Here is a 25,072-nt window from a genome sequence, read left to right as displayed (position 1 = left end):
CGGGGGGGGTCCGGGAGCCATCCCCTGCACTCACACCCTCGGTGCCGGTTTCATCATGGCGCCGATAGCCTTTGTCACAGGGGCTACCGGTGCCATTGGTCAGCCCCTGTCACATGGCCATCAGCGCCATCTTGTGCTCCTACCATGTGACAGGGGCTGACCAATGGCACCGGTAGCCCCTGTGACATAATATGGGCAAAGGCTATCGGCGCCATTTTGAGTACTGGCATCGGACGGCCGGAGTGCAGGAGGTCACTCCGGGACCCCTGTTGGACCCCCAGGGACTTTTCGCCAGCTTGGGGGGGCCTCCTGACACCCACAAGACTTGCCAGAAGTCCAGCGGGGGTCCGGGAGCAACCTCCTGCACGCCAGCCGTCCAATGCCAGTACTCAAAATGGTACCGATCGCCTTTGCCCTCACTATGTCACAGGGGCCGACCGTGAGGTCAGGAGTGAGGTCAGGAGGCCCCCCTCCCAAGCTGGCCAAAAGTCCCTGGGGGTCCAACGGGGGTCCCGGAGTGACCTTCTGCACTCCGGCCGTCCGATGCCAGTACTCAAAATGGCACCAATAGCCTTTGTCACAGGGGCTACCGGTGCCATTGGTCAGCCCCTGTCACATGGTAGGAGCACAAGATGGCGCTGATGACCATGTAACAGGGGCTGACCAATGGCACCGGTAGCCCCTGTGACAAAGGCTATCGGCGCCATGATGAAACCAGCACCAAGGGTGTGAGAGTGCAGGGGATGGCTCCCGTACCCCCCGCTGGACCACCAGGGAGTTTTGGTAAGTCTTGGGGGCTCAGGAGGGTGGGGGTTTGTAGTTAATTTTAATTTTAGCTGGGACACGAATAGAAATCGCCATATTAACGCATCGGGGCACCATACAGCTGAATGCAACGTATCTGCTCCCCCCGACGAATCCAAATCACGAATGCAACGTATGGCGTCCCTCTGCACATCCCTACTAAAGAAAGAGCAAAATACAAAAATATAAGAAATGCACAGTCCCAAAGATGACATATTCCAATTACTAAAATCTCAAAATATTTTTTATTACCTTTGTTGCCTGATCTTTGTATTTTTCTAATCAGTTGGTCCCAGTCTCTTTTTTCCCACTTTTTCCTTGTTGGTCATTTTCTAATTCCTTTTTAGGATCTCTCTTCTCATCTGTTTCTTCTCCTACTGTCTTCTTCCCTTCCTCCTCACACACACACACACACACATAACCAAACACATACAATCTCTCACTCTAACATGCTCTACCATACACACATACACACAAGCTTTCACTCTTACATGCTCTACCATAAACGCAAGCTCTCACACTCATATACTCTTCCCCCCACAAACAAGCTCTCTCTCTCTCTTTCTCACACATTCTCTACATACACACAAGCTCTCACTCTAATATACTCTACCCTACACACACACACAAACTCTCACAGGCTCTACCACAAACACAAGATCTCACTCTCACTACATGACTCCCATCCTCACAAACACAGATGCACCCCCAGTTTCACATTTTTATATACACACAGACGCACACCCAGACTCCCATTCTCACCCACAGACAGATACACATTCAGGTTCCTAGTCTCACTCACATACATACATGCCCAGATTCCTATTCTCAATCCCCCACACACACACATCCCCAGGCTCCCATTCTAATCCACACACATCCCCAGGCTCGCATTCTTAACCACACATCCCCCCCACACACACACACTCCTATTCTCACCCCCCCACACACACACACACATACACCCAAGCTCCCATTCTCACCCATACACATGGGTCATTTTCATTAGGCATAGCTAAAGTCCTACTTCCACAGTCGGGGGGATGAGATCCCGCGAAAGCCTTGCTCCTTTGGCCTTTTTCTTCGCTGTCGCGGGGATGGGATCCCGCAATGGCATTACAGTTCCAGTTCTGTTCTTCGCCATCGCAGGGATGGGATCCTGTGATGGCCTTGCTGCTCCGGTGTCAGACAGCCCTGGCTGGGTGGGCCTGAACTCAAAGTGGGTGGGTCATGGTCCAGCCAGGCCCACCTGTGACTTCGCCACTGATTTGCTGGTTCTTCCTCTTTCTATCGAGGCTTTACCATACTGGCCTAAGTCATGAGATCTCACTGTATAATTTTATATTCAGTTGTGTTTTGAAATATGTCAATGTGTTTTTAAAACTTTGATATTGATCTTATGTATTTATTTTTATAACAGCAGAGAATTGTTGATTGAGCGGGATACAAATTTAAAAAATAATAATAAAATCACACTTTTTGTTTAGTCAATATGTTTTATTTAGATTATTATATTTACTGCTCTGCACCATACACATGAGAACAACCCTTTTGTAAGTCTGTCCCTAATATTTGTTTTTCTGGAATTATTTTGCCTTTCCACTCCCAAACTATGATAGCAGTAAATGCTGAAATAAAAGCAAGAGGGGGAAGAAACTTTAAAAGTTTAGCTTAGGACATGCAAGAGGTACTTAAATGGTGAGTGGGTGTACAGATTAGATACTTGCTACTACTAATTTAAAGTCTGGAAACAGCTACATACCAATAGCACTGGTGCTCTCAGTGAAAATGTCGAGATAACACAGTATCCCAAAGCTTACACTTGCACAGCTGAAACAGAATACTAGTACACGGTAATGAAACACTACAGGCAAGCAGAGCAGCAGGATGAGTACTGTCTATAATGAGTGTAATCCCCTCTTCATTTTGTAGACTGAATAAATGGGCCACACAGTTCCCAGGTCTATGTCACCAATGTGCTGGAACTCTTTGCTTCTCTGCCATTCCTGATAATTCGCAGCCACTGGGATGCCGGGGCTCCACTGACAGGGAGGAGGTATAACTTCTGGGGGTCCTTGGTGCTATGTAAAGAATCAAAACACAGTCACTCTCAATCACGCTTCAAAAGTTCAACATCAGAGGGTACTCACATGAGAGTATCCCAGCCAGCGATTTACTGAGTCAACTCACTTTGAGTTTCACAGCCAGCAGTCCAGTAGTAGTGTTCAACAAAAAACAGTTTAATTCAACTTAAAGAAAAGAATCCATGCCAAAATGGAAAAGATCATCCACATAAAAGTAAAATAACCACTCCCAAAGCTGCAGTCTCTTTGTCAAAGTGGCCTTCTATTAATTCTCCTCTTGTCTGAATCAAATGTCCAAGATGCCCTCCCTTGAAAAGTGCAAACATTCTCTTCCCTCGCAATCGTAAGCCAAAGGGGAAAAATTTAAATAGGAAATACCTCCTTGGCTTCAACTCTGGAATCCAAAAAAACTTCTTCCAAGCGAGCAAGCAATGTCCCCGCAGTTAACTGATCAAAGGGGCAAGCACTGAAAAAATCCAGCTCTTCCAGCAAGGGTATATGTGATCCCACTGTTAGGACACTGGTCAACATTCACTCAGATTTGATTGGCGAGCCGTCAGGGCCTACCAGGAGCTCCATTTCAACTCCAAACTCCTCCAAAGGATAGTTTTCCTTTTCTTAAGCTTTTCCCCCCAAGCTCTCTGCAAGAGCTTGCTTTGAGCATGCTCACCCTTTATATATATAGGGCAAGACCTAACCCACAAAAAGGAAGGGTTAGCCATGGGGAGGATACCAAAGATGCAAAATCCCAAAAAATTCAGTGAGGTTTGCGAAGCAACTGTCCCATGAGTTTATAAGCTCAGATGACAGGCCATTTTCTCTTGGCGGACAGAGTGCTGTTGCTGGGTTGAGGATTCTTCTCCACCAACATGAGCAAAACAAAGATGAAAATCCTAAAATGGGAGAAGTTACCATGCTGAAAATAAGAGTGGTGCTATCTTTAAGCCTATACCATTTCTAGAAAGTAGAAATGTGTAAGTACACAGAGATCATGAAGCATATTTCCATAAAAACACAAAATTAAAAAAAAACAAAATTTATACATTTTAACTTGTTTATACACAGTGTTTGTATTATAAGTGTGGGTTCTGAGATTTTTGTTCTTTTGTTGTTGGGTTGATTTTTTTTTTTTGTTGTTAGCAAATCAGAATGTCTATGAATAGCAGTAATTACTTCAAAATACAGACTTTTATGCAAAATCTTCCCAAGCGTAAAACAGGGATCATTTTTATTAAAATATAAAATCAAGTTTCCTCCAATTCTGTCCAAGTGAAGAAATTGCTCCAGTTCTGCACCAGTACTTTTCACATTTAAAATATTCAGATGATTTCATGGATAAATGTGGAACAATTTTTTAACTGAAGGAAACCTTTGATAAATCCCCAACCTTAAAGTACGATATTTTAAGAAAGGGAGAAAAGTGATTGACTAAATTTTCTTTCACCTATTAAGGGCTTCATTGAGAGTTCAGCAAGAAATATTACACAAAACACATTTGGGGTTACTATAACTTATATATTATGAGTTATCCCTGAAGTCTCATCTCCTAATGAATAGTGTATATTTCTAGTAATAGAATAGTTATATTAGAGTCACGTTGAATGCTGTATAGGCAGCATGATTAAACCTTTATTAATCATCTCCATTGCAGCCATCTTAAAGGTTGCTTCTGATAAACATGTAACATTTAAATGTAAATATATGGTGCAGTCAATGAGTGTTGCTGTTTGACGAGAGCTATTCATTTAGATCCAATCCCAGTCTGTTCTTATGGTCAGAGGATACTAGACACCTATTACCATAATATTTTATTCTGCGAGTGAAAAGTTAAAATAAGGAAATCTCAAGGAAATGAGTTTGTGGCAAATCCAAGTTACAGCTGTGGCACACAAAACCAATTTCTAATCTTTTCATTTTTATTCAGAACATTTAAGTGTACATTCCATTTTATTCTTTTAATTACACAAAAAACCATTCAGCTGTGAGCGGGAATCACATATTAAGCCCTAAAGAATCACATGTGACTGCCAACCTCAGGTTTAGCATCACAGATCCGACAATACGCTCTTCCCAGAATCACATGTGGTGAAAGCATAGGTGGGTTACCATGAAAACACAGCACAAAAGAGCATGCCCTTCAGATGGTTAATGGTGTTCCATTCCTCAAAAACAATCTGCACAAACAAGCAGAATATCAATTCAAATCTCTGTAGCAGAACAAAATGGGCAGCACAAACAAAAAGAGGGGAGGGGGGGGGGTGGGAACAATGAAGATGAGATTCTGTGCAAATTCAGAAAACAGCTTTTGGATTTGAAGAACAAGAAATCAATTAAACCGTAACACAAAACAATCAAACAGCCGCTAATGTACTCATTCCCTTGCAGCTCACTCTTATCATACATCACATTTACATGGCAAAGCTATAGGGCATTAGGGCATCAGCTGCACTAAGGGAACAAGCTTTTTACACAGCATTCAGGAATATGATTCAATTAAGTTTACTTCTTGGGGGATTTTGTGTCTATTTATTTATTGATATATCTATTTGTCTATTTAATGTTTATTTATTTATTTTTGCTGCTTGAATACTTGCATCAGATTTCTTGAAACAAAAAATACCAGCCTGATGAAAAGAAAAGTGAAGTTGCTGAGCTAAGCATAAAACAAACAAAAACAAAAAAAAAGCTACAATCTTGTGGCACAGCTCTGGAGCATACAGAAATGCATTATGTATGCATAGCTCCCAGGGAAAAAAAAATACCCATGTAAAATAAGGCAAACACCTGCACAGAATACAGAATGAAATGGATATGATGCCCTACAACAGTCACAAAGCTCTGTTCATTCTCCTGCAGCATGCAATAATTTCATTAGATGAGATCATTAATAACCATATTTAGGAAGATGCATGTTGCAGAATGATATTTGTTCATTCTTAAGGGAATTCTGGCACTTTTGTAGAAATGTGGAAACATTCATTAGGGAAAGATCAAAATATTTCATCAATATATACTCTAATAAAAAAAGGATGCAATAATGCGCAAGCATACAATTGTATTGCTTATTTAATAGGAAACATATTCACACTATTTTTATATGTGTATATACAGTACATATTTCTATATATGTGCAGGATTGTGATTTAATGTCAGTTTCCTTTAACCATTACACTAAACTGTTTTTTTTCTATTGACCTTAAATAATAGAAATGCAGGTGAAATAACTCATTACATCAACAGTGGATTTTGTAGTTTGTGTTATTGACTAGATTGACAGTAAAACTGAAGATCAGATCTGGTTTGAGAGAAAATGTAAAAACTTTGAAATTTGAATAACTGCACATGAAAGTATTGCAGATTATTCTTTATTAATATTTTAACACTAGAGCAGTGTTTCCCAACCAGTGTGCAATGGCACACTGGTGTGCCTTCAGATCTCATCAGGTGTGCCACTGAAAAGTTACCACTGCCTGATGCTCAGATCCAAGCCAGCACCTGGGCTCTGCTCTGTTGTGCTTGGAGGTGGACCCATGCTCTGGAGCAGTGTTAGTGGGCTCTCTGGTCAGACCCAGGAAGCACCTGCCACCAGGAGGCGGAGCACAGTAGGAGACATAGGCTAACTGGAGCTTCACCACTGGAAGCCCGCAGTCCCCCTGGGTGGAGCCCTTGGGGACCCGGACCGCTTGGACTTAGGTGGACCTCGCAGGGTCTCCCAGAAAGGAAGTTCAATGGTGCGCCCACCAGGATCAAGGTTGAGCAGTCGACGTCAAGGCTAGAGGTCTCAGGGACCAGAGAAGGCCAGAACAGTGTCTGTGATGACAAGGCTAGGAGCAAGGCCAGAATCAAGGAAGCAAGGTCAGTAGTAGCAGAGGTCAAGTTCCAAAGGTCAGTCCGAGTGTAGTCAGCCAAAGCAGAGGTCAAGATCCAATGGTCAGTCCAAGAGTAGTCAGCCAAAGTAGAGATCAGGTTCCAGAGGTCAGACATGGTCGAGTAGACAGGCAGGGGTCAGTAGGCAGGCAGTGATCAACGAGACAGGCAGGGGTCAGTAGACAGGCAGCGATCAACGTAGTCAAGAACAGGCAGAGGTCAGTACCAGAGAGTCAGTCCAAGAGGTACTACCTGGGGGAACGTAGGAACAGATGGACGCTGGAACAGAAGGACGCTGGAACAAGACTGGAACAAGACTGGAACAGGCGATGAGACACGGAGGCAAACTAGTACACACATAGTGTCGACCCAATTGCCAAGGCAAGGAAGTGCAGGCAGGCACTTCCTTTAGTAGTACATTCAATCAGGGTGCGCCGTGGAGCTAGGACCCGCCCATGGCCCTTTAAGGGACCGGGTGGTCTGTGCGTGCGCGCCTAGGGGCGGGGCCGACACCACGGAAGACGCCAAGCCCCGCTGTGAGGCCTGGTGCGCTGAGGAAGGCCCAGCGACTGCTGCCGCGGGACACCGAGGCCTGGAGGAGCTTGCAGCTGCTGCCGGGGAGGCCGACCCCAGGACCTGCAGAGGAGTTGGAGAGGTGAGCAGGCCCATGCGAGATGCTATGAGCATGTTGCGTGGATGGGCCGTGCAACATGCTCATAGCATCTCGCACAACAAGAGACACAGGGGTGGCTCTTAAATTTGTTGGAGCTTTCTGAGAATGCGTAATCATGCATGCCTCTTCTTCCTAGTAGCAGCATGAGCTCACAGAGTGTGGTCTTTCATGGGATGCATGCAAGGCATGGATAGCTGGGACCAATTTTGTGCAGCACACAGAACCTCCTCATCTTTCCCATCTTGAGCCTCCTCTGTTGAGTCCTTTCAGTCTCTGTCCTATCCCCAGGTTGAGTGAGATGAGGTGTGTGCGCATGGAGCACTGGATGTGACTTTCTCCAACCCTTGGGAGCAGCAGCAATGAAGGAGTTCCAGCAGCCATATATGGCAGCAAGCGAACGAACTTAACCGGCTGCCAGCACCATACTGACGTCTCTCTTTTCCTGCACTTCTATACAGAGGGAGCTGGCTCGTTATGGTGGGTTCATATGTGTTTCCACCCTTCTTCCCCTTTGTTTTAAATTTTGGGAAGAGAGACTGGTGAGGTTTTCAGTACTTCCCTAGCTCTTATTTTGGCCTTACAAGTCCTCTTTCTATCCTTACTGCTTGCTCCATGGAAGTTGGGGTGCCACTCAACATTTTTGTTAATGTAGGCATGCCTTGGGCTTGAAAAGGTTGAGTACTAATTCAACATAAGCACAGAGCAACCAAAAAAGAACACTAAACTGGTTCCTTGCTGTGGATATTCTGATCCACTGTGAGGAACCAGTTTGGAGTAAAACTTGCCTGCAGGTTGACTCATTCAGGAAACTGTTGGCAGGACCTAGAGAGTAGATGGTGAGACTTGCAAGTATCCGTAACAACAAGGACAACATTAAAGAAATAGGGATGTGAATCGGGCTTCGGACTATTGAAAATATCATCGATATTTTCAAAATCGTCAGTAATCGGGGGCTCCCCCGAAACGATAGGAAAACCCCACGATATTGATTGTGGGGGTTCTCTTATCATTTTGGGGGAGGGCAGGAAAAACGGCACACAAAAATAACCCCTAAACCCACCCTGACCCTTTAAAACTAATCCCTTTGCTTCCCCCACCCTCCCGACCCCCCCCAAAAACATTTTACAGGGACCTGGTGATCCAGTGGGGGTCCTGGGAGCGATCTCCCGCTCTCGGGCCGTCGGCTGCCACTAATCAAAATGGCGCCAATGGCCTTTGCCCTTACCATGTGACAGGGTATCCGTGCCATTGGCTGGCCCCTGTCACATGGAGGGAGCACTGGATGGCCGGTGCCAATGGCACGGATACCCTGTCACATGGTAAGGGCAAAGGCCATCAGCGCCATTTTGATTAGTGGCAGCCGACGGCCCGAGAGTGGGAGATCGCTCCCGGGACCCCCACTGGATCACCAGTTACCTGTAAAATGTTTTTTGGGGGGGGGGGTCGGGAGGGTGGGGGAAGCAAAGGGATTAGTTTTAAAGTGTCAGGGTGGGTTTTTTGTTTATCGGCTCGGGCGCAGCCGATAAACAAAACCGCGATCGGGCCCAATGAAAAAAAACCCACATGTGAATCGGAACCGGAATCCGAACCGATTCTGGTTCCGATTCACATCTCTATAAAGAAATGCTTCTTGAGGTATTTAAGATAGAAGACTCCAGTGGAAGGGAGAATGAAACTAGACAGCAAGATGATAGCAGGACACAGATTACCAATCCTCACTTTGACCCCTCCTTCACTTGAGTTGAAGAAGTGATATACAGCCCTGGAAGTGGAAGTGCAGAAACCATCCAAGAGTGAGAATGAACCAAGACTCAGCAACCTCTGTGTCTAAGAAGTGAAGAGTAGTGATGGTGGCTGACTCTCTTCTGAGAGGCACAGAGGCAATCATCTGCCGACCAGACATGCAATCCCAAGAGGTGTGCTGTCTGCCGGGTATAAGATCTGAGAAATCATGAAGAGATTGTCAAGAATTATCAAGTTCACTGATTATTATCCAGTCAAACTCATCCATGTTGGTATGAATGATACTGCTAAGAATCCCCTGGAACACAGTAAAAGTGACATCATGGTTCTGGGAGAGAGGATGAAGCAGAAAGAACAAAGGTGGTTTGCTCCTCAGTTCTCCCACTCAAGTATAAAGGCAGGGCAGACAAGCTCATATTCTGGGGGTGAATGAATGGTTGTGTACTCGGTATCAATGAGTGTGTTTCAGCTTCCTGGACCATGGGATGTCATTCCAAGGACTGCTGAGCAGAGATGATGTCCACCTATTGAAGCAGTGGTGAAGTACCTTTCTGAACGGACTGACAAGACCACTGAGGAGGTTTAAACTAGGATCATGAAGGAGAGTGAAAAAAGCCCTCAGATAAAAACATTAAACATTTGAACACAAATGGGGAAAAAAGGGTAACATATTGAAAGCTATTTATACTAATATATATATATAATTTAAATAATATTAAAGCACTGCAGGTAGGAAGCACCATGGGTTAATCTGGAAAGAGGAAATGGGGTAAGGAGTAGAGATGTGCATTCATTTATGACGAATTAGGCAATTTCAACAAAATTGCCTAACTCGTCATGGTTCGGCCCCCCGAAACAGATTTCCCCGAACTCCGAGAAAATTTTGTTTTTTGGGTTTGTATGGGGGGAGGGGCACATTTTATTTTTTTAAATAAAAAACTGCCCCAAGCATTAAAATTTAGTATAATTCAAACCCCCCCCCCTACCTATCCGATCCCTCCCCAAGAATTACTAACATCCCTGGTGGTCCAGCGGGGTCCTGCGAGGGATTTCTCCCTCCCTGCAGTCGGGCTGGGGGGGCCTCACCCCCCAAGCTGGCCAAAAGTCCCTGGGGGTCCAGCGGGGGTCCCGGAGCGATCTCCTGCCCTCGGGCCGTCGGCTGCCAGTAATAAAAATGGCACCGATAGCCTTTGCCCACACTATGTCACAGGGGTTACTGGTGCCATTGGTCAGCCCCTGTCACATGGTAGGAGCACAAGATGGCACCGATGGCCATGTGACAGGGGCTGACCAATGGCACCAGTAGCCTCTGTGACATAGTAGATCAGAGGCTATCGGCACCATTTTGAGCGAGGCAGGCCAGACAGCAGGAAGAGAGAAATCCTTTGCGGTACCCTGCTGGACCACCAGGGATGTTAGTAAGTCTTGGGAAGGGATCGGGATGGTGGGGAGGGGTTGTATTTAATGTATTAAGATGAATTTTAATGCTTGGGGTGGTATTTTTTTAACTTCGTTTTCCCGCGCAGTTTTTTCGGCCAGTTTCGTTTTTCCCCATTTAGTTTTTGTTCGTTTTTCCAAAAAACTAACTGAGAAAAAACGAGCTTTACCCTGAAGCGTCCGACTCAAAAAATGACCCGGTAGTAAAAAACGAAGCTCATCTCTAGTAAGGAGGAGGCACTGAGGTAAGGAGGAGGCACTGTGGGTTAAACTGGAAAGAGGGAATAAAATATCCATTAATACTGGTGTGATACAGACTTTCTTCTCAGATTTCAGAAGTGGACAGATTTAATGGAGAATTGCTAAACAAATATTTCTATTCAGTTTTCAATGAGGAAAGGCCAGGAGTAGGACCACAGAAATAGACACAAATAGTGAGGTAAGGTGAATTACTTATCTGATAATTTTCTTTTATTGAAAACTGCTAGACAAGTCCATTACAACAGAGATCCCCCCCCCCCACACACACCTCCACAGCTTGACAGAGCAGAGGACACGCTTCTTTCATGACCTCATTCTGGGCTATAAAGGGGGTATTGTCCCAGTCCAATACCAGTAGCCTGTTGACAAAGCCAGGTGACCACCAGAAATTCCCCCTAAAGCCACTCTCTCATTTTTTTTAAAACAATATCTGCTACCGGGTACTAGGGATGTGCAGAGGGATGCCATACGTTGCATTCGTGATTCGTATTTGTTGGGGGGCAGATACGTTGCATTCGGCAAGGGGCCCCCCCGATACATTCATGCGTTAATTCTTATTCGTTTCCTGGCTAAAATTGAATTAACTACAACCCCCCACCCTCCTGACCCCCCCAGACTTACCAAAAGTCCCTGGTGGTCCAGCGGGGGTCCGGGAGCGACCTCTTGCACTCGGGCCATCGGCTGCCAGTATTCAAAATGGCGCCGATAGCCTTTGCCCTCACTATGTCACAGATGCTGACGTAGCACAAGATGGCACCGGCCATCCATTGCTCCTACCATGTGACAGGGGCTGACCAATGGCACCAGTAGCCCCTGTGACATAGTAAGGTCAAAGGTTACTGTTTGGCATTTGTACTTAGCTTTTTCTATATGAAACAGTAGGGGTGGTTAAGGGGTCTTTTTGATAGTTATTATGCTGAATACCAATTAAGACATGTACATGCCTATTGTCCACAGTTCAGAAACCACACTTGAGCAATGTCTGCAGTTGTCCTTATTGGCCTTGCCCCACCTGAACTTGGTATCTCTCATAAAGGTATCATATTATACTCGTATATATAGCAAAGTTATAAGAACCTTACAGACATGCCACAGAGACAACCAGGCCAACAGCCCAATCGCAGGTGGTTAAACTTTCCTTCTCCTGTGGTAAATAAGCCTGCTCAGCTCCTGTGTTTTTCTTTTCTCTTTCTCTTTATCCCAGCCACATGCATATTTCCAGCTCAAAAATGGCACAGCGGCTACTCACTACCTCCAGAGAGCCACCACCTGCTGATAGCAGGCCCAGCTTCTACTTACTTCTGCTGCTCCTTCACCTGTGAAAGAGAGGGAGAGCGAGGAGCAGGGGTGGAGAGAGAATCTTGCAGGCCCTCTCAATTCATTCTTTTTTTTATGGAGGAGCTGCCAGGCTCATGAGCATTCAGGTACCACTCTCTGGAGGTTCTGCATACCCTAAAAGGTACCTTGACTACCATAGAACTGTGTAGGCTGCAAAGACCCTAAGGGTGCTGATCCCAGCACCTCTCTCTGGAGGTTCCACTGGCCCCTAACAGTACTGGAAAAGGCTTCCCAAAGCTCAGCCAGGGCAGGGCCTGGGGGACTGCTCCCACTGGGAAAATCAATCCCTCAAGGCTGTTGTCCTAGGAGCAATACGGTTTCAACCAGGCCAGGGCTGCACCCTGGGAGCTACGTCCTCTTCATGTGTCCTCTGCTACACGGAGACAGAGACTACTGGTATTGGACTGGGATCACACTCCCTTTATAGTCCAGTGCGCGGTCATGAGGCATGGCCCCTGTCTCCATAAACTGTGGAGGGAGGGAAATCCCTACTGTAATGGACTGTTCTAGCAGACGAAAAGGAAACCTCAAATGATTTTCAGAAGATTGTGTTCATGAGGAGCTAGTTAAACTGTGTCCTGTCAGGTCCATGCAACACCATCAGAAAGAAAACATAGTAACACACAGGAGAAAGGAGGGGATCAATCCTTAGACTGGTTCTTTTCAACATTTTCGTAACTGATATTATGAAAGGGCTACCTTTTTGCGGATAATAGCAAAATCTGTAACAGGGTAGACATCCAGGATGGAAAGCATGAGGAGGGATCTAGCAAAGCAGCTAAGATTTAATACTAAAAAATGCAGTCATGCATTCGGGCTGCAAAACCCCAAATTAGTGTACAGTCTAAGAGGTAAAATTCTTCTAGGCATGAAACAAGCGTGGGATCTGGGGGTGATTGTATTTGATGGTGGGCAAACAGGTGGATAAGCAATGGCAAAAGCCAGAAACATGTTTGGATGCACAGGGAGAGGAATTTTCAGGAGAAAGTTAAAAAGAGGTGATACTGCCCCTGTATAGGCCTCTAGTGAGACTTCATTTGGAATACTGTATAAAGGTCTGGAGACCATACCTTCAAAAGGATATAAACAAGATAGAATCTGTCCAGAGGGTGGCTCCTAAAATGGTCAGTGGTCTACATTATAAAGCATATGGGGACAGACTTAAAGAAGTAAACATGTGCACCATAAGGGGGTTTGGAGGTCCTAACTCTAAACTGAACGGATTGGTGAATGAGTTGGTGAAACTGATCAAGGCATGGATGCGCACCGGATATAAAATTCCCCCACTTGTGTGGCTCATATATGCATGTGCGCAGCTGTACACACCCAGTTGCATATCTAGTTGCATTTAAAATTCACCTCTTACGTAGAACATAAGAACATAAGATATGCCATACTGGGTCAAACCAAGGGTCCATCAAGCCCAGTATCCTGTTTCCAACAGTGGCCAATCCAGGTCACAAGTACCTGGCAAGTACCCAAACATAAGATAGATCACAAGCTATTATTGCTTATTAATTACCATCACGGCAGTTTATGGATTTATCCTCTAGGAACTTATCCAAACCTTTTCGAAACCCAATTACACTAACTGCTGTAACCACATCCTCTGGCAATGAATTCCAGAGCTTAACTATGCACGGAGTGAAAAAGAATTTTCTTAATTCTTAATCAATATATTCTTTTTATCTAATTTCAACAGGGATCTGCTAGTTGTATATTGATCGCTGTATTTTCCTACAGATATGTACAGCTCCAGAAATCAGGTTAATCATAATTTTATAATTTCAGATCTCAACCTGAAAAATAAGTAGAGCCCATGTTGCTGGCTCAGTAGCAGCACTGCCATGTCGAAGATCCCTGGCTCTATTCCTGGGTCAGATCTTGTGTGCCACAGATCAGCTGGGTCTGGGAATGCTGCAAGGGCAATGTTTGAGAAGGAGATTTGGAAACCAACAAAGATGACAGCTGGTAGCCAGATATAAAGTCCGTGACACAGGGTTCCTCAAGCAATAACCAGATGAGGAACAATTGGGTTATTTTGGGAGGGGGGGGGAATAGTGAGGTGTGATGAGGGGATGTCTATTAAAATAGGGGGAAAAAATCCCCAGGTACTTGTGAATAAAAGCTCATGATACCAGGATCCCAGCATTGATTCTAATTGAGCTGGAGGAAGTAGGTAAAAGGAGAAACTATCAGGCCAAAAATAAAGAGTAAAAATCAGAAAAGGAGATAAATAGTCATAAAATATAGCGTGTATAAAAATTGATTAATTTAATATAAAAAGTTCAATCTTTTGTCAAAAAGGAGGAGTGTGACCCTGGTCTGTTTTATCCAAAAAAGGGTCTCAAAATACATATTATTCTGGTGTAACGGGCCCTATGGTCATGTGTTACCACTAAGCCCTGGGCATTTCACAGCTAGTGCAGTACAGGTTAGTGAATGAGGGGAGGAACCAATCTGCACAGCCCCTCCCTTTGAGGGTGTAGGAATGGCCATCCCCTTTGAGAGTTTTTTTTAAGCAGCTGTCTCCTGGGAGCTCTGGGGGCAGTTAAAGGGGGTTCGGAATAGTTTTACTTTAGTTGGGCCTGTTCGAAGATCTACAGCAAACCCTGCCGGAAGTCTGTGAGCTGGGTTAGAGATCTGCCTTACCCTATCCACTCTCTGCTAGGTAAGGGTTGTATCCCAGGATATTTTGGGCTTTTGAAAGACTAAGTTGTAGGAAACCTGGTTAAACCCTGTGCACCTCCTGAGCTCAGGACACCAGGAACCCTGTGCCTGGGGCTGCCCGAGTAAGGGAAGACCTGCTCCTCTATGCCCTCAACGAAGAAGGAGGGAGGCGGTGACCCGATACCAGGACCCTTTATGTGTTTATCTCAATTTTGGGAAGAAGATTTTTGTAAGAAGCTCCGAAAGGACATTTTTAGCTGCCCCTCTGCCTACCCATCGGAAGGACGTCTGGAGCTGTTTGTTCCGACTCCGATCCCTCCCATCAGAGATTCATATAAGGATTTAATAGAGAACTGGAAGATCAACTAACTGTAGGAAATTTGAGAACATGAAGGGTCCCTCGTTGAGGAGTCTTCACCCCCTGCGGAGAGAGAGTTTTGGACTCTCTCTGTGCAGAGGCAGTAATCTTACCTTGTTACCAGTTTGGAAAGGGGTTTTCCTGCCTAAGGATATCCTGGCACACCTGGGGACACCACTTATCCCGGACCTGTAGGGTGGGATTTTCCCTTGCTCTGGTAAACACTTGACTGTGACAAAAAGACATTTTTGGTGCTGAGGATTAAGTTATTGTGCCAATACTTCCTCAGAGTTTTCAACAGTAAAGACTTTGGCTCCAATGTTTTATTTGGGACCGCTTTCCTAATGTGCGCACAGCCGCATCTTTCTATGCCCTGCTGCAATATGTAAATGAGAGGTAGCGTAAAAAAATAGTGCGCTGCGGAAGAATGTGTGTTTTTGATGCTCAAAAGAGGTTATTCGATTGGGCGCACGAGCATCCGTTTTGACCACGCTGGCTTTGGTTATTTTGCTGAGGTGCCGATTTCGCATGCTGCAGTTTATTATTTCAGGCATCTAAATTGTGCAATCATAAGAAATGTGCGCTTCTTTTTGAACCAATCAATATATATTTATTTTTCACCACCGCAAGCAGTAAATTCAAGAGCCGGGAAAATACTAAGGAAGAAGTTGTACTTATCACAACCCAGAGGACCATATTTTGTAATGTTTCTCATGATCCCTTGATTGCGAGTTCACTTTACTCCATCTCCAGGGCTGGAGTTAAATTCCCTGCATTAAAGTGTGCATTGGGTGCCCAGCACTTTCCTGCATCGGGCGGTAATAACTAATGTCCTCATCTACATGGAATTTGTATGCGTTGGGTGATATCAGATTCTCATTTGTTAGGGCACGTGTTTTTGACACACTAATCTCCTTTCTGCATCGGGTGCTAGTCTTGCCCACCCAAAATGCACACCTACACGCATGTAAACTTGTGCGCTAGGCTGGGTGCACTTTATTGCATCAGCCCCATAATGAAAGAAAAGTACCCCTCTTCCAGGGGCAAGAACAAAGGTACAAAGGGTCACATCGAGCACTCTGGGCCTCGGAAGTAACCCCCCCCCCAACTCCCCAACCAGCAAAGGATCCAGGCCTTGGGGAAAAGAGAAACCATGGTATAGCTAGTCGGGGGGGGGGGGGGGGAGGGGAGGCAGCCCCAAAGAGACAAACAATTCTTTTAATGCCCCATCGGGTTGCAGTCCACATCCAGGGATAGGGTTACACCAGCATGGGCAGTGGGAAGACATTTTGGCATATTTATTTATTTATTTATTTATTTATTTATTTATTTAAAACCTTTTATATACCGACATCCGTTTGCACATCGCATCGGTTTACAAGTAACTTAATAACTTTAGGCGAAGCCTTTACATTGAACGGTAACTGTGATATTAAGGAAACAAAAACAACTAAATAAATATGGCTATAATTTACAAGGAGTAGGAAGATGGCTATAATTTACAAGGAGCGAGCACCTCTGGAGGGGGTGCTGCTTAGGTGAATGGGAGGCAAAAGGATATTTACACAAAGTTTAATAAAGATTGAGGATGGCATTATATAATACTATTTGACAAACAATAGGTGGAAAATACATTAGGAGCGGAGGGAAAGGAGGGGGAAAGTAGAGATGAGTAAGAACGATAGGAAGAAAGGTGAGAGGTGAACGGGGGGGGGAGGGACTGAGGATGGATCAGATAACATTCGGAGCGAGGTTCATGTTGGATGGGTAGGCTTGTAGGAACAACCACGTTTTTAGTTTTTTTTTTAATTTAGGGGTAGAGGATTCAGTGCGTAGGTCTGGTGGCATGGAGTTCCAAAGGGTGGGACCGGCTAGAGAAAAGGCTCTGTTCATTGTGGAGGTGAGTTTTGTTGATTTGATAGAGGGGGTACGGAGTGTTCCCTGGTGTACGGAATGAGATGGTCGAGTGGATGTGCGTAGAAGTAAGGGAGGGTTGAGCCAGTCAGAGTTTTCATTATTGATGCTTTTGTGGATGAGTGAGAGTGTCTTGAAAAGGATACGGGATTGTATAGGCAGCCAGTGGAGTTCGATCAGGGTGGGTCGAACTCCACTGGCTGCCCCCCCATAGCTTTAACTCCAACTTTTTGTCGGAGGTTTCAGTGAGTTATAAATCCCCCTTGTGCATGCTCAGAATTCAGAGAGGATGATGGAAAGGGTTGGAGTGGGTGCTGTGAAGAGATGTTTCTGATGGAGGTCTCTGTCTAGGCCCCTCTGGCCTGGAGAAGAAAGAGAAGGAGAGATATGAAGAGGGAAAGCTGGACAGACAGAAGTTGGAATGAGATTTTTGCTGATGGTCTTAGCCTCGTCCTTGTTGTTTTTGTTTTTTTTTTTTATCAGAAGGAAGAGAAGGAGTTTGCTGTGGATTATTACAGAGTGTTTGTGGACTGTTGACAAGTCTGGAAGGAAGGGCTGCCCTCAGTTTCCAGAAGATCTGGGTCACTGATCTTTTTGCCCAAGCTGCAAGTCAGAGGCAAGGGTAAAGAGAAATTTGAGAGTTTTGGACTTAATCTGGGATTTTTCTTAGACCAGTTTGGATACTGAAGTCTATTTTTTAACCTGGGGAGTTTTCTATCTCCTGCCCAGTTTATTCTGGAGTTCCATCCCAGTTACTCTACCCTCCAACAGGAAGTGTTGTTATGCATTGATGGTGGTGCAGCAGGAAGGAGACCAACCATGAGGAACTAAATGGGCAAGGAGACTGTGATTTTCTTAATAATGATATTTTTTATGTTATTTCTCATCATCACTATCATTGCTTTGATCCATATTTTTCAACTACAGTAAACGTTTAATTTTATTTTTCCTCCTTGCTACTAGTAGTTAATGGATCATGAGAGGCGTGACTACTGCTTGCTGGCAATTGGCTTTTTGTGCTTCATTTTACTGTGGTTTTTGTGGTCTCCCCTGCACTTAATTGGCACCTCAGAGTTCCATGCTTTAGAGAAGTGGAGTCTTCCTCAAATATTCCTAGGACCCTGGAAGTGTATCTCCCCCCCCCCCCCAGCCGGACAAACTCCAGTAAACATAGCTCCTGGGATGCAGATAACAACCCTAATGGGGGTATTGCTACAGGAGGAAAATGGATTATTTATTTGAATTTAGCTCATGTCTTTTCATTGGTAACTCAAGGCAATTTTATTCAGGTACTGTAGATGGTTAAGCAAAGCCAAAGTAACCCAAAATGTTACAGAAACATAATTATGGGGAGGATATAGTCAACTTGACTACGTTTTATTAGGATGTTGAGGCGTTTTGCCTTCTGAAAATTAATTATACTGTATAAGGTCAAAGGAAATGCTTGCTTCACAACACTTGAAAAGAAATTCAATAGTATTAAGTACACTATAAAAAATTAAAATAGAAAGTCCAGGAAATGTCAAGAGCAAAATGAACTTTGTGGGCAGAGGCGCCAGATCCTGTTTGCCTACTCAAAATATGAGATGTTAGTACATGCATTTTAAGCTGGCATTTTTTTGGCATGTATAGCGAAGCATGCATTTCAATGACTATAAAACAGAGCCCTTGAATTGTTCTATGAAAGTGAGAATGGGAAGAGGGGAGGTAGCGATAGAAAAAACCCAAATTCAAACATTTAATACTAATAATACAAGTATAGTAATTTTTCTTCATGAGCTAATATAGAAAACTATTGTCCAGAGCAATGAGGGTGCTCCAAGACAGTAGTGCACAGATCAATACAATCTCTGAACTCAAGGGCAAGTCACTCCCCCAGCATGGATACTGCAAAGTGCTGTCTATTTTACATTATTGGTTGAATAAAAGGCTCCGAGAAGATATACTATTTCTTTTAATTCCAGTGCTAACTACATTCTTGCTCAATTAAGGGAAAGAATCTTAGAGTGCTGTAGCATATCACCTAGGATCTCATTTTAAACACTGCACACTCAGAATATGATAATTCAGCTGCATCAGAAAAAAACAGGTTACCATCATCTTAGCTAAATGGTAGGATGCTGCTACTGCACCTACTAAACACAATCCACTTATGGGAAAAGTTGCCTCTTTTAAGTTTTACACAGTACATTCACTGTGCTTGCCATCTACTAGCAGATAACTATTTTTATTTATTTATAAAATGTATACACCATATAATCAGTACAAATGCAATATAAGCGGCTCACAACTTTACGTGCATAGAAAAACATAAAACAAAACATCAACAAAACAAGACAACAAAATCTGCTTGTTACCACCTTCCCCTATCAAGCTGCAGCTGCAATTGATCATTCTCATATCCCGACCCATAATAAGATGGTAAAATAAACTTTTTAGTCATCATCCTAAACCAGGAATAATTAACCTCACTCCTAATAAAATTCAGGAGGGAGTTCCAGACTTGAGGTGCTATTGATGAAAAGGCCCGCTTCCTTCCCTTATCAGATTTGAATTTATGCCCAAGTGAAAACTCTAGTCGAGCCCCTTGAGAAGCTCTAAGGGCACCAATCAGGCTTACGCCATGCCAAATTTGCTGACAAATACCTTGGCCCATCTGCCCTCATACATCAAAAAGTAAGGGACAACAATTTGAATTTAGCCCATTTTGCAACTGGAAGCCAATGCAGCAGATACGCTAACAATGGAAACACCTTTTCCCACCTAGATTTTACACACCATTCTAGCAGCACTATTTTGAACAAGCTGTAGTTTCTTTATCAAAGTATTAGGCAACCCTACTAAAAGGGAGTTACAGTAATACAACACCTCAATGACAAGTGCAAGAACCAGAATTTTAACTGCAGAATCATCCAAGACATATCCTCTTTAATTGAAAACACGACTTATAAAAATATTCAATAAGAAAACTGATTCAAAAGCAACCCCCATGGCTTTTGGCGTTAAATAGGAATTTTAGCATCACACAAAGATTGGTCCAAGAAAACAAACCGGTAGCCGATCCAAGATGGCACTAATTTTGCGAGCTTTTTCCTCTGTTTGCCTTCAATAATCGGTATGTGATACTGATATTCTTAAAGCTCTGCTTTGAAACCTAAAGAACCTCCTCTTGATTGCACCTTGCGTTATTTTAAGCCAATTCATGTGGCTTGTAAGCCCCTGAGGCAGCTCTTTGAGCGAAACTCGGCCAGAATCGGGCAAGCTGCAATAAAATACTTGTTTACACCGATCCATCTACGTGTTTCCTTGCTGTCACACAAAGATTGGCCAACCACATCTTTTTTAAAGATATTCCCAGTGCTCAAAATCTCATTTTTGATTCATTTAACACTAGTTGACTAGATTTTAGCCAACTTGAGATCCTATTCAGATAGATATTTAATTAACAAACCAGTTTCTCCAGGCCTTGATCCACCGGAATCAGTAACTGGATACCATTGGCATATAGATAGCCTCTGACATCCAGTGCCTGAAACAGACTCATCAGTGGTCGCATAAAAGTATTGACCAGTGGTGAAAGACATAAACCCTTGGCACTCCCATCATCACCATAAATATGTTAGAAAGATGTTGAGAACGGACATAAATTATGTACATGGAACATATTAGAAGTTGTCTACCATTGCAAGTGAAAGAAGATACAGCAATAAAACTCAAAAACTTGTCCATCCCACTGTCTACAGCAAAAAAATATGATAAATTTAGTTGGCTTACAAAAGTCAGTATCAGAAAAGGTTTGAGAAAAAACGGTAAAATCATTACTGAATTACATACAGTAGTTCACTTTTCTCAGAGGCTGCAGAACAAAACATGGTTGAAAGTGACTGCAGACATGTTAACACCATTTCAGATACCAGAATGTCATTCTGTTTGTGAGCACTACATGAGAATAGTACGCAATTCAATGAAGCTTTATCTTTTGCTTTTAATCTTTTCATGATTTTGGCTTTGGTAATTTCACTGAGGCTCCCTTATCTTGTGATGGGGTGCACAAACCCAATCACACATGGTAAAGGGTTTTTTTTTGTAATCACATAGCGATGTGCTTGATTTCATACAAATCAAGCCATAAAAATTGAGTGCACTTCTCTGTGAGATTATCTGTGCAGAAGAAAGTCTGAAAGTAGCTGAGACAAAGGAACAGATACTACCAGGTCAATGACTGAAAAGGGAAGGATACAATCAGTGCCAGGAAACAACACAACACCTTTAATCATTTCTCCCATGATGCATCCCACTGACCACATGTCAACTGGAAACAAAAACGAAATGAAAATAAACAAGAACACGACAACAGAAACCAAAAAGAAAACACTTCCCAACCATACCACAGAAAGATACATAAGCTACATTGTAATCACTGCTTTGCCACATTTAGAAGATAAATAAGTTCAAGTTAGATTGCTGGAAGCATGTTTCCAGCGAACACAAAGAAATGAGTCTTGCCAAATATGACGTCTTGTACACGAGCTGTTTATATAACTTAGAAATTCACCGGCACTCATGAGTAAGCAGGAGTATATAAATGTGATTGTACAATTATTAATAAATGATCAAGTTAATCTCCAGTTTTAAAAAGTCTCATTTCCATTCACTCCCCAGGATCATGTAGACTAGCACCTTAAATGTGTACTGGCCTTCATGCTGATTAGGAATGTGCAAGTCTTGTCCCTATTTACCTGTCAAATATAGAAGATTCATGCACATCTTTACCAGCAGAACCGACATCCAGCAAAACAATGACACAAAGCTCAGCCTGCGTGAAAGATATTTACCTCTAATTTATTTTTCCCTGTAGTCTGTGAAATTTGTAGGCATGCAAAAATTGATCAGTAAAGTAGACTGGAATAGTCAGCATCAGATATCACCTGAGCCAGCCCAAATAACATTTCAGCACATTGATGAAATAAAACATAGGCCCAATATTCACAGATACCTGACCACTGGGGCATCTCAGGGAATGTATAGAATTGAGGCTTGTGGGTTCTGTTGTACCAAATTCAGGAGGCAATGTATAAGGAGAGGTTCAGGGTTTGTAGTTCTTGATTTTTCTTTTAAATTTTACCTGGAATTTTGGGCAATGGTGCCTATAGAAAGGAATAGGCGTTCCTGTCCCCCACTTGTCTTAGGGCCACTTATTGGATAAGTGTAAATAACCCATAAGCTTCCCTTGGCAAGATTGCAGCAAGATCTTCATATTACATTGGTTTCTGTTTAATTTATTTAACTGTGTTACTTTTCATTCAATTTCCATTGATTCATTCACGTTTTTTTGTCATATTGTATATGTGTTACTGTTATTATTATTATTTCTAGCCATGATTTCCCATTACTTGGCAAAATGATTGAGCTGCTCATATGAGTGATTTCCACAATCATGCTATATATACACCCACAAACATTTTCCCTGACTGGCAGCACTGGAGCTCTACCAAATTTCTCCTGTGCTATGTGGCTGCCTCCCCAAATGATATATTTATTTCTGCCTCACGCAGGAGAAAATCCACTTCACTGCTGGTGGTAGCTGAGCAGCTCTAGTCAAAGTGTATGGGAACTGTTTTTACTACCTACTTATTTTTTTCCCCTCCCCTTTCCTTTCTCCCCTATATCTGTTCTCGTCCCCATCTCATTTTACTCTGCTGTGCTTTAACTTTCCTTTTTCTCTGTTCTCCTGCCTATTTTCATGAAGCCGCTAACTAAAATGTTCCTCCTACCTTGTGATATCCCTTAAGTTTCCCTCCTTTTTTTCCCCTTTTTTCATCCTCTCTACACCATTTAATTCCCATTACGGTCCCACCAATCCCATCCCTTATCTTTTATATTTCCTTTCACTCCCCTTACAAGTATCATAATCCAGACTGGCATGCACGCCTCCTTCTCTGAACACACACACACACCGAATCCTCTAATCCATTTTCTACTTCTTCCTCATCCTTCTACCTTCCTGCCTTCTCTATTTACCTAACATCCCTCATACACCTTGAGTCCCCTCCTCACTTATTTATTTGAACATACTTGTTGACCACATGCCCAGCAGATCCAGCTGTCTAATGCAGTGCTCAATAATTCAAGTAAAACTATCATAATAAAAGTAAAACAATCATACATTAAAATAACTTGTCCCTCACACACCATTTTACTTCCATATCCCTTTCACCACTTAGTTTCCCCTGCTCATTTCCATCCTTATCTACCCTTTCTTCACTAACATCATATCACTCACTGTTTCTAGTTCTTGCTAATACAATCCCCTCCTTTGCCCCCACTTCACTGCTTTTCTTTTCCTTCTCTCTAGGTGACTCCCTTACTGTCCCTCCCTTCTTCCAATACAGTTCATTACACTCCAGCCTTTCTCCCCATCACAGTTTCCCTCTTGAAGAGTACTCCTCATGCGCACATACAGTCCTCCTAAAGTCCCTATCTTACAATTTATCTCTCATCTCTAACATGCCCTCACTAGCACCCTTGAACAGCCAGTATATTTACTCTGCACAAAAAAATACAATTAAACATATGTTTTCTTTAAAAAATTCCAATATTTTAATTTTATTTTTTTTTTTTTGTGGGTTGGTAAGTGGAATAAGTTGGGTCACCCTGGATGCCAAAGCAGCTGTAAAGGACGAGGGGGGACTTAGTAATATAGTAGATAATAGCAGAAGACCAACTGGTTCATCCAATCTGCTCAATTATTCCTGTTCACACTGCCAAAAATACATCCTAGTTGCCAAACTTAGAGCGTGACTGCAGGATATCACTCTGTATCCAAGACAGCTTGTGTCATATTCTTTCATTGTACTCCAATGGGTTACTGAGCTTGTAAGATTCCTTTTTTAGACTGCATCAAAAAAAATCCTCTCATCCTATTTCCAACCACAAGGACCCACAATAATCCAAATAGCCGCCAACACCAGCCTGGCTTTTACCAGAACATCTAGCCTCTCAGGTCCTTGTGGCCTTTACATACTCCCTAGTAATCCCCACAGGGAGTTTGGGGCATCCTATGTGGATTCTTCTCTTCTGGCTGCTGGAAGAAGAAATGATGGTATTCAACCTGTAAGGAAGAAATATATATTACTATACTACAGCTGTGTTCACTTAGTTTTCTCACTCCCGTGCTTTGAGTTGATTATCTGTACCTATAGTAAAGTCACTCTATTCACATTAACACTAAGAGCCACAGACATGGATTCTGGAAATGGAAAAGAATATGCATACACTCATAAGAGGGGCACAGGCAATATCATATAGTCAAAGTCATGTGCAAGCACAAGGACAAGCATGAGCTGAAATATCAATTGACTCAGATATATGCACAAGCAAGATCTACAAAATATAACTAAGTCAAAATGAGAATGATGTAGCAGAGCTTACCTTATATCCCAGAATGTCTCTAAGCCTGGTCATGGCCATGGATGCCACAAATGTAGATATTTCATGTGCATAAGAGGATTTTTGAACTGGTGCCGATACACACGATGGACAACATATACACACACAAGAGGAGTTCATTACACAGGTAGCATAATCCAATTCATTTCCAAGTGCACACACAGAGATGAATTTTCAAAACATTTCTGAGTGTAAAATTAGCATATATGCGTGTAAGTAGTATGTGCTCTCACATACATGCTGTTCTATAACCAAACATATGCGTGCATTTTTGCTTTTGCGTGCACAAATGCATAAAAAAGGAGTGGTCTGGGGCGGTCTTGGGCAAGGGCAATATTTACATGCCTAAGCTGCTATTTTATAAGAAACGTATGTGAGTACATGCGGTAACTTAGCGCATAGATGGTTCAGTTGTCAATTACTGGTTAGGTGGGAGGTCTAGAAGAACTGACAGGGGGTGAGGCTGAAGAACTG

The 25,072-nt window shown here is 43.3% G+C and overlaps 1 protein-coding gene across 5 annotated transcripts in view; it reads right to left on the bottom strand.

The window, feature by feature from the left end:
* MAPK10 (mitogen-activated protein kinase 10) overlaps positions 1 to 25,072 on the bottom strand; it is a 475,339-nt gene that overhangs the window by 71,805 nt on the left and 378,462 nt on the right. Inside the window, exon 8 of one of the 5 annotated variants that reach the window (XM_029599259.1) lies at positions 21,390 to 21,461. The exons of the other annotated variants lie outside the window; for them this stretch is intronic. Within the exon in view, the coding sequence (XP_029455119.1) occupies positions 21,390 to 21,461 (72 nt within the window). The remainder of the gene's footprint in view (positions 1 to 21,389; positions 21,462 to 25,072) is intronic. 5 annotated transcript variants of the gene reach the window in all.

The sequence above is a fragment of the Rhinatrema bivittatum genome, chromosome 1, assembly GCF_901001135.1.
Source record: "Rhinatrema bivittatum chromosome 1, aRhiBiv1.1, whole genome shotgun sequence".
NCBI lineage: Eukaryota > Metazoa > Chordata > Amphibia > Gymnophiona > Rhinatrematidae > Rhinatrema > Rhinatrema bivittatum.
Note: the sequence above shows the minus strand (reverse complement) of the source record. Positions and strands in the feature narration are given on the sequence as shown.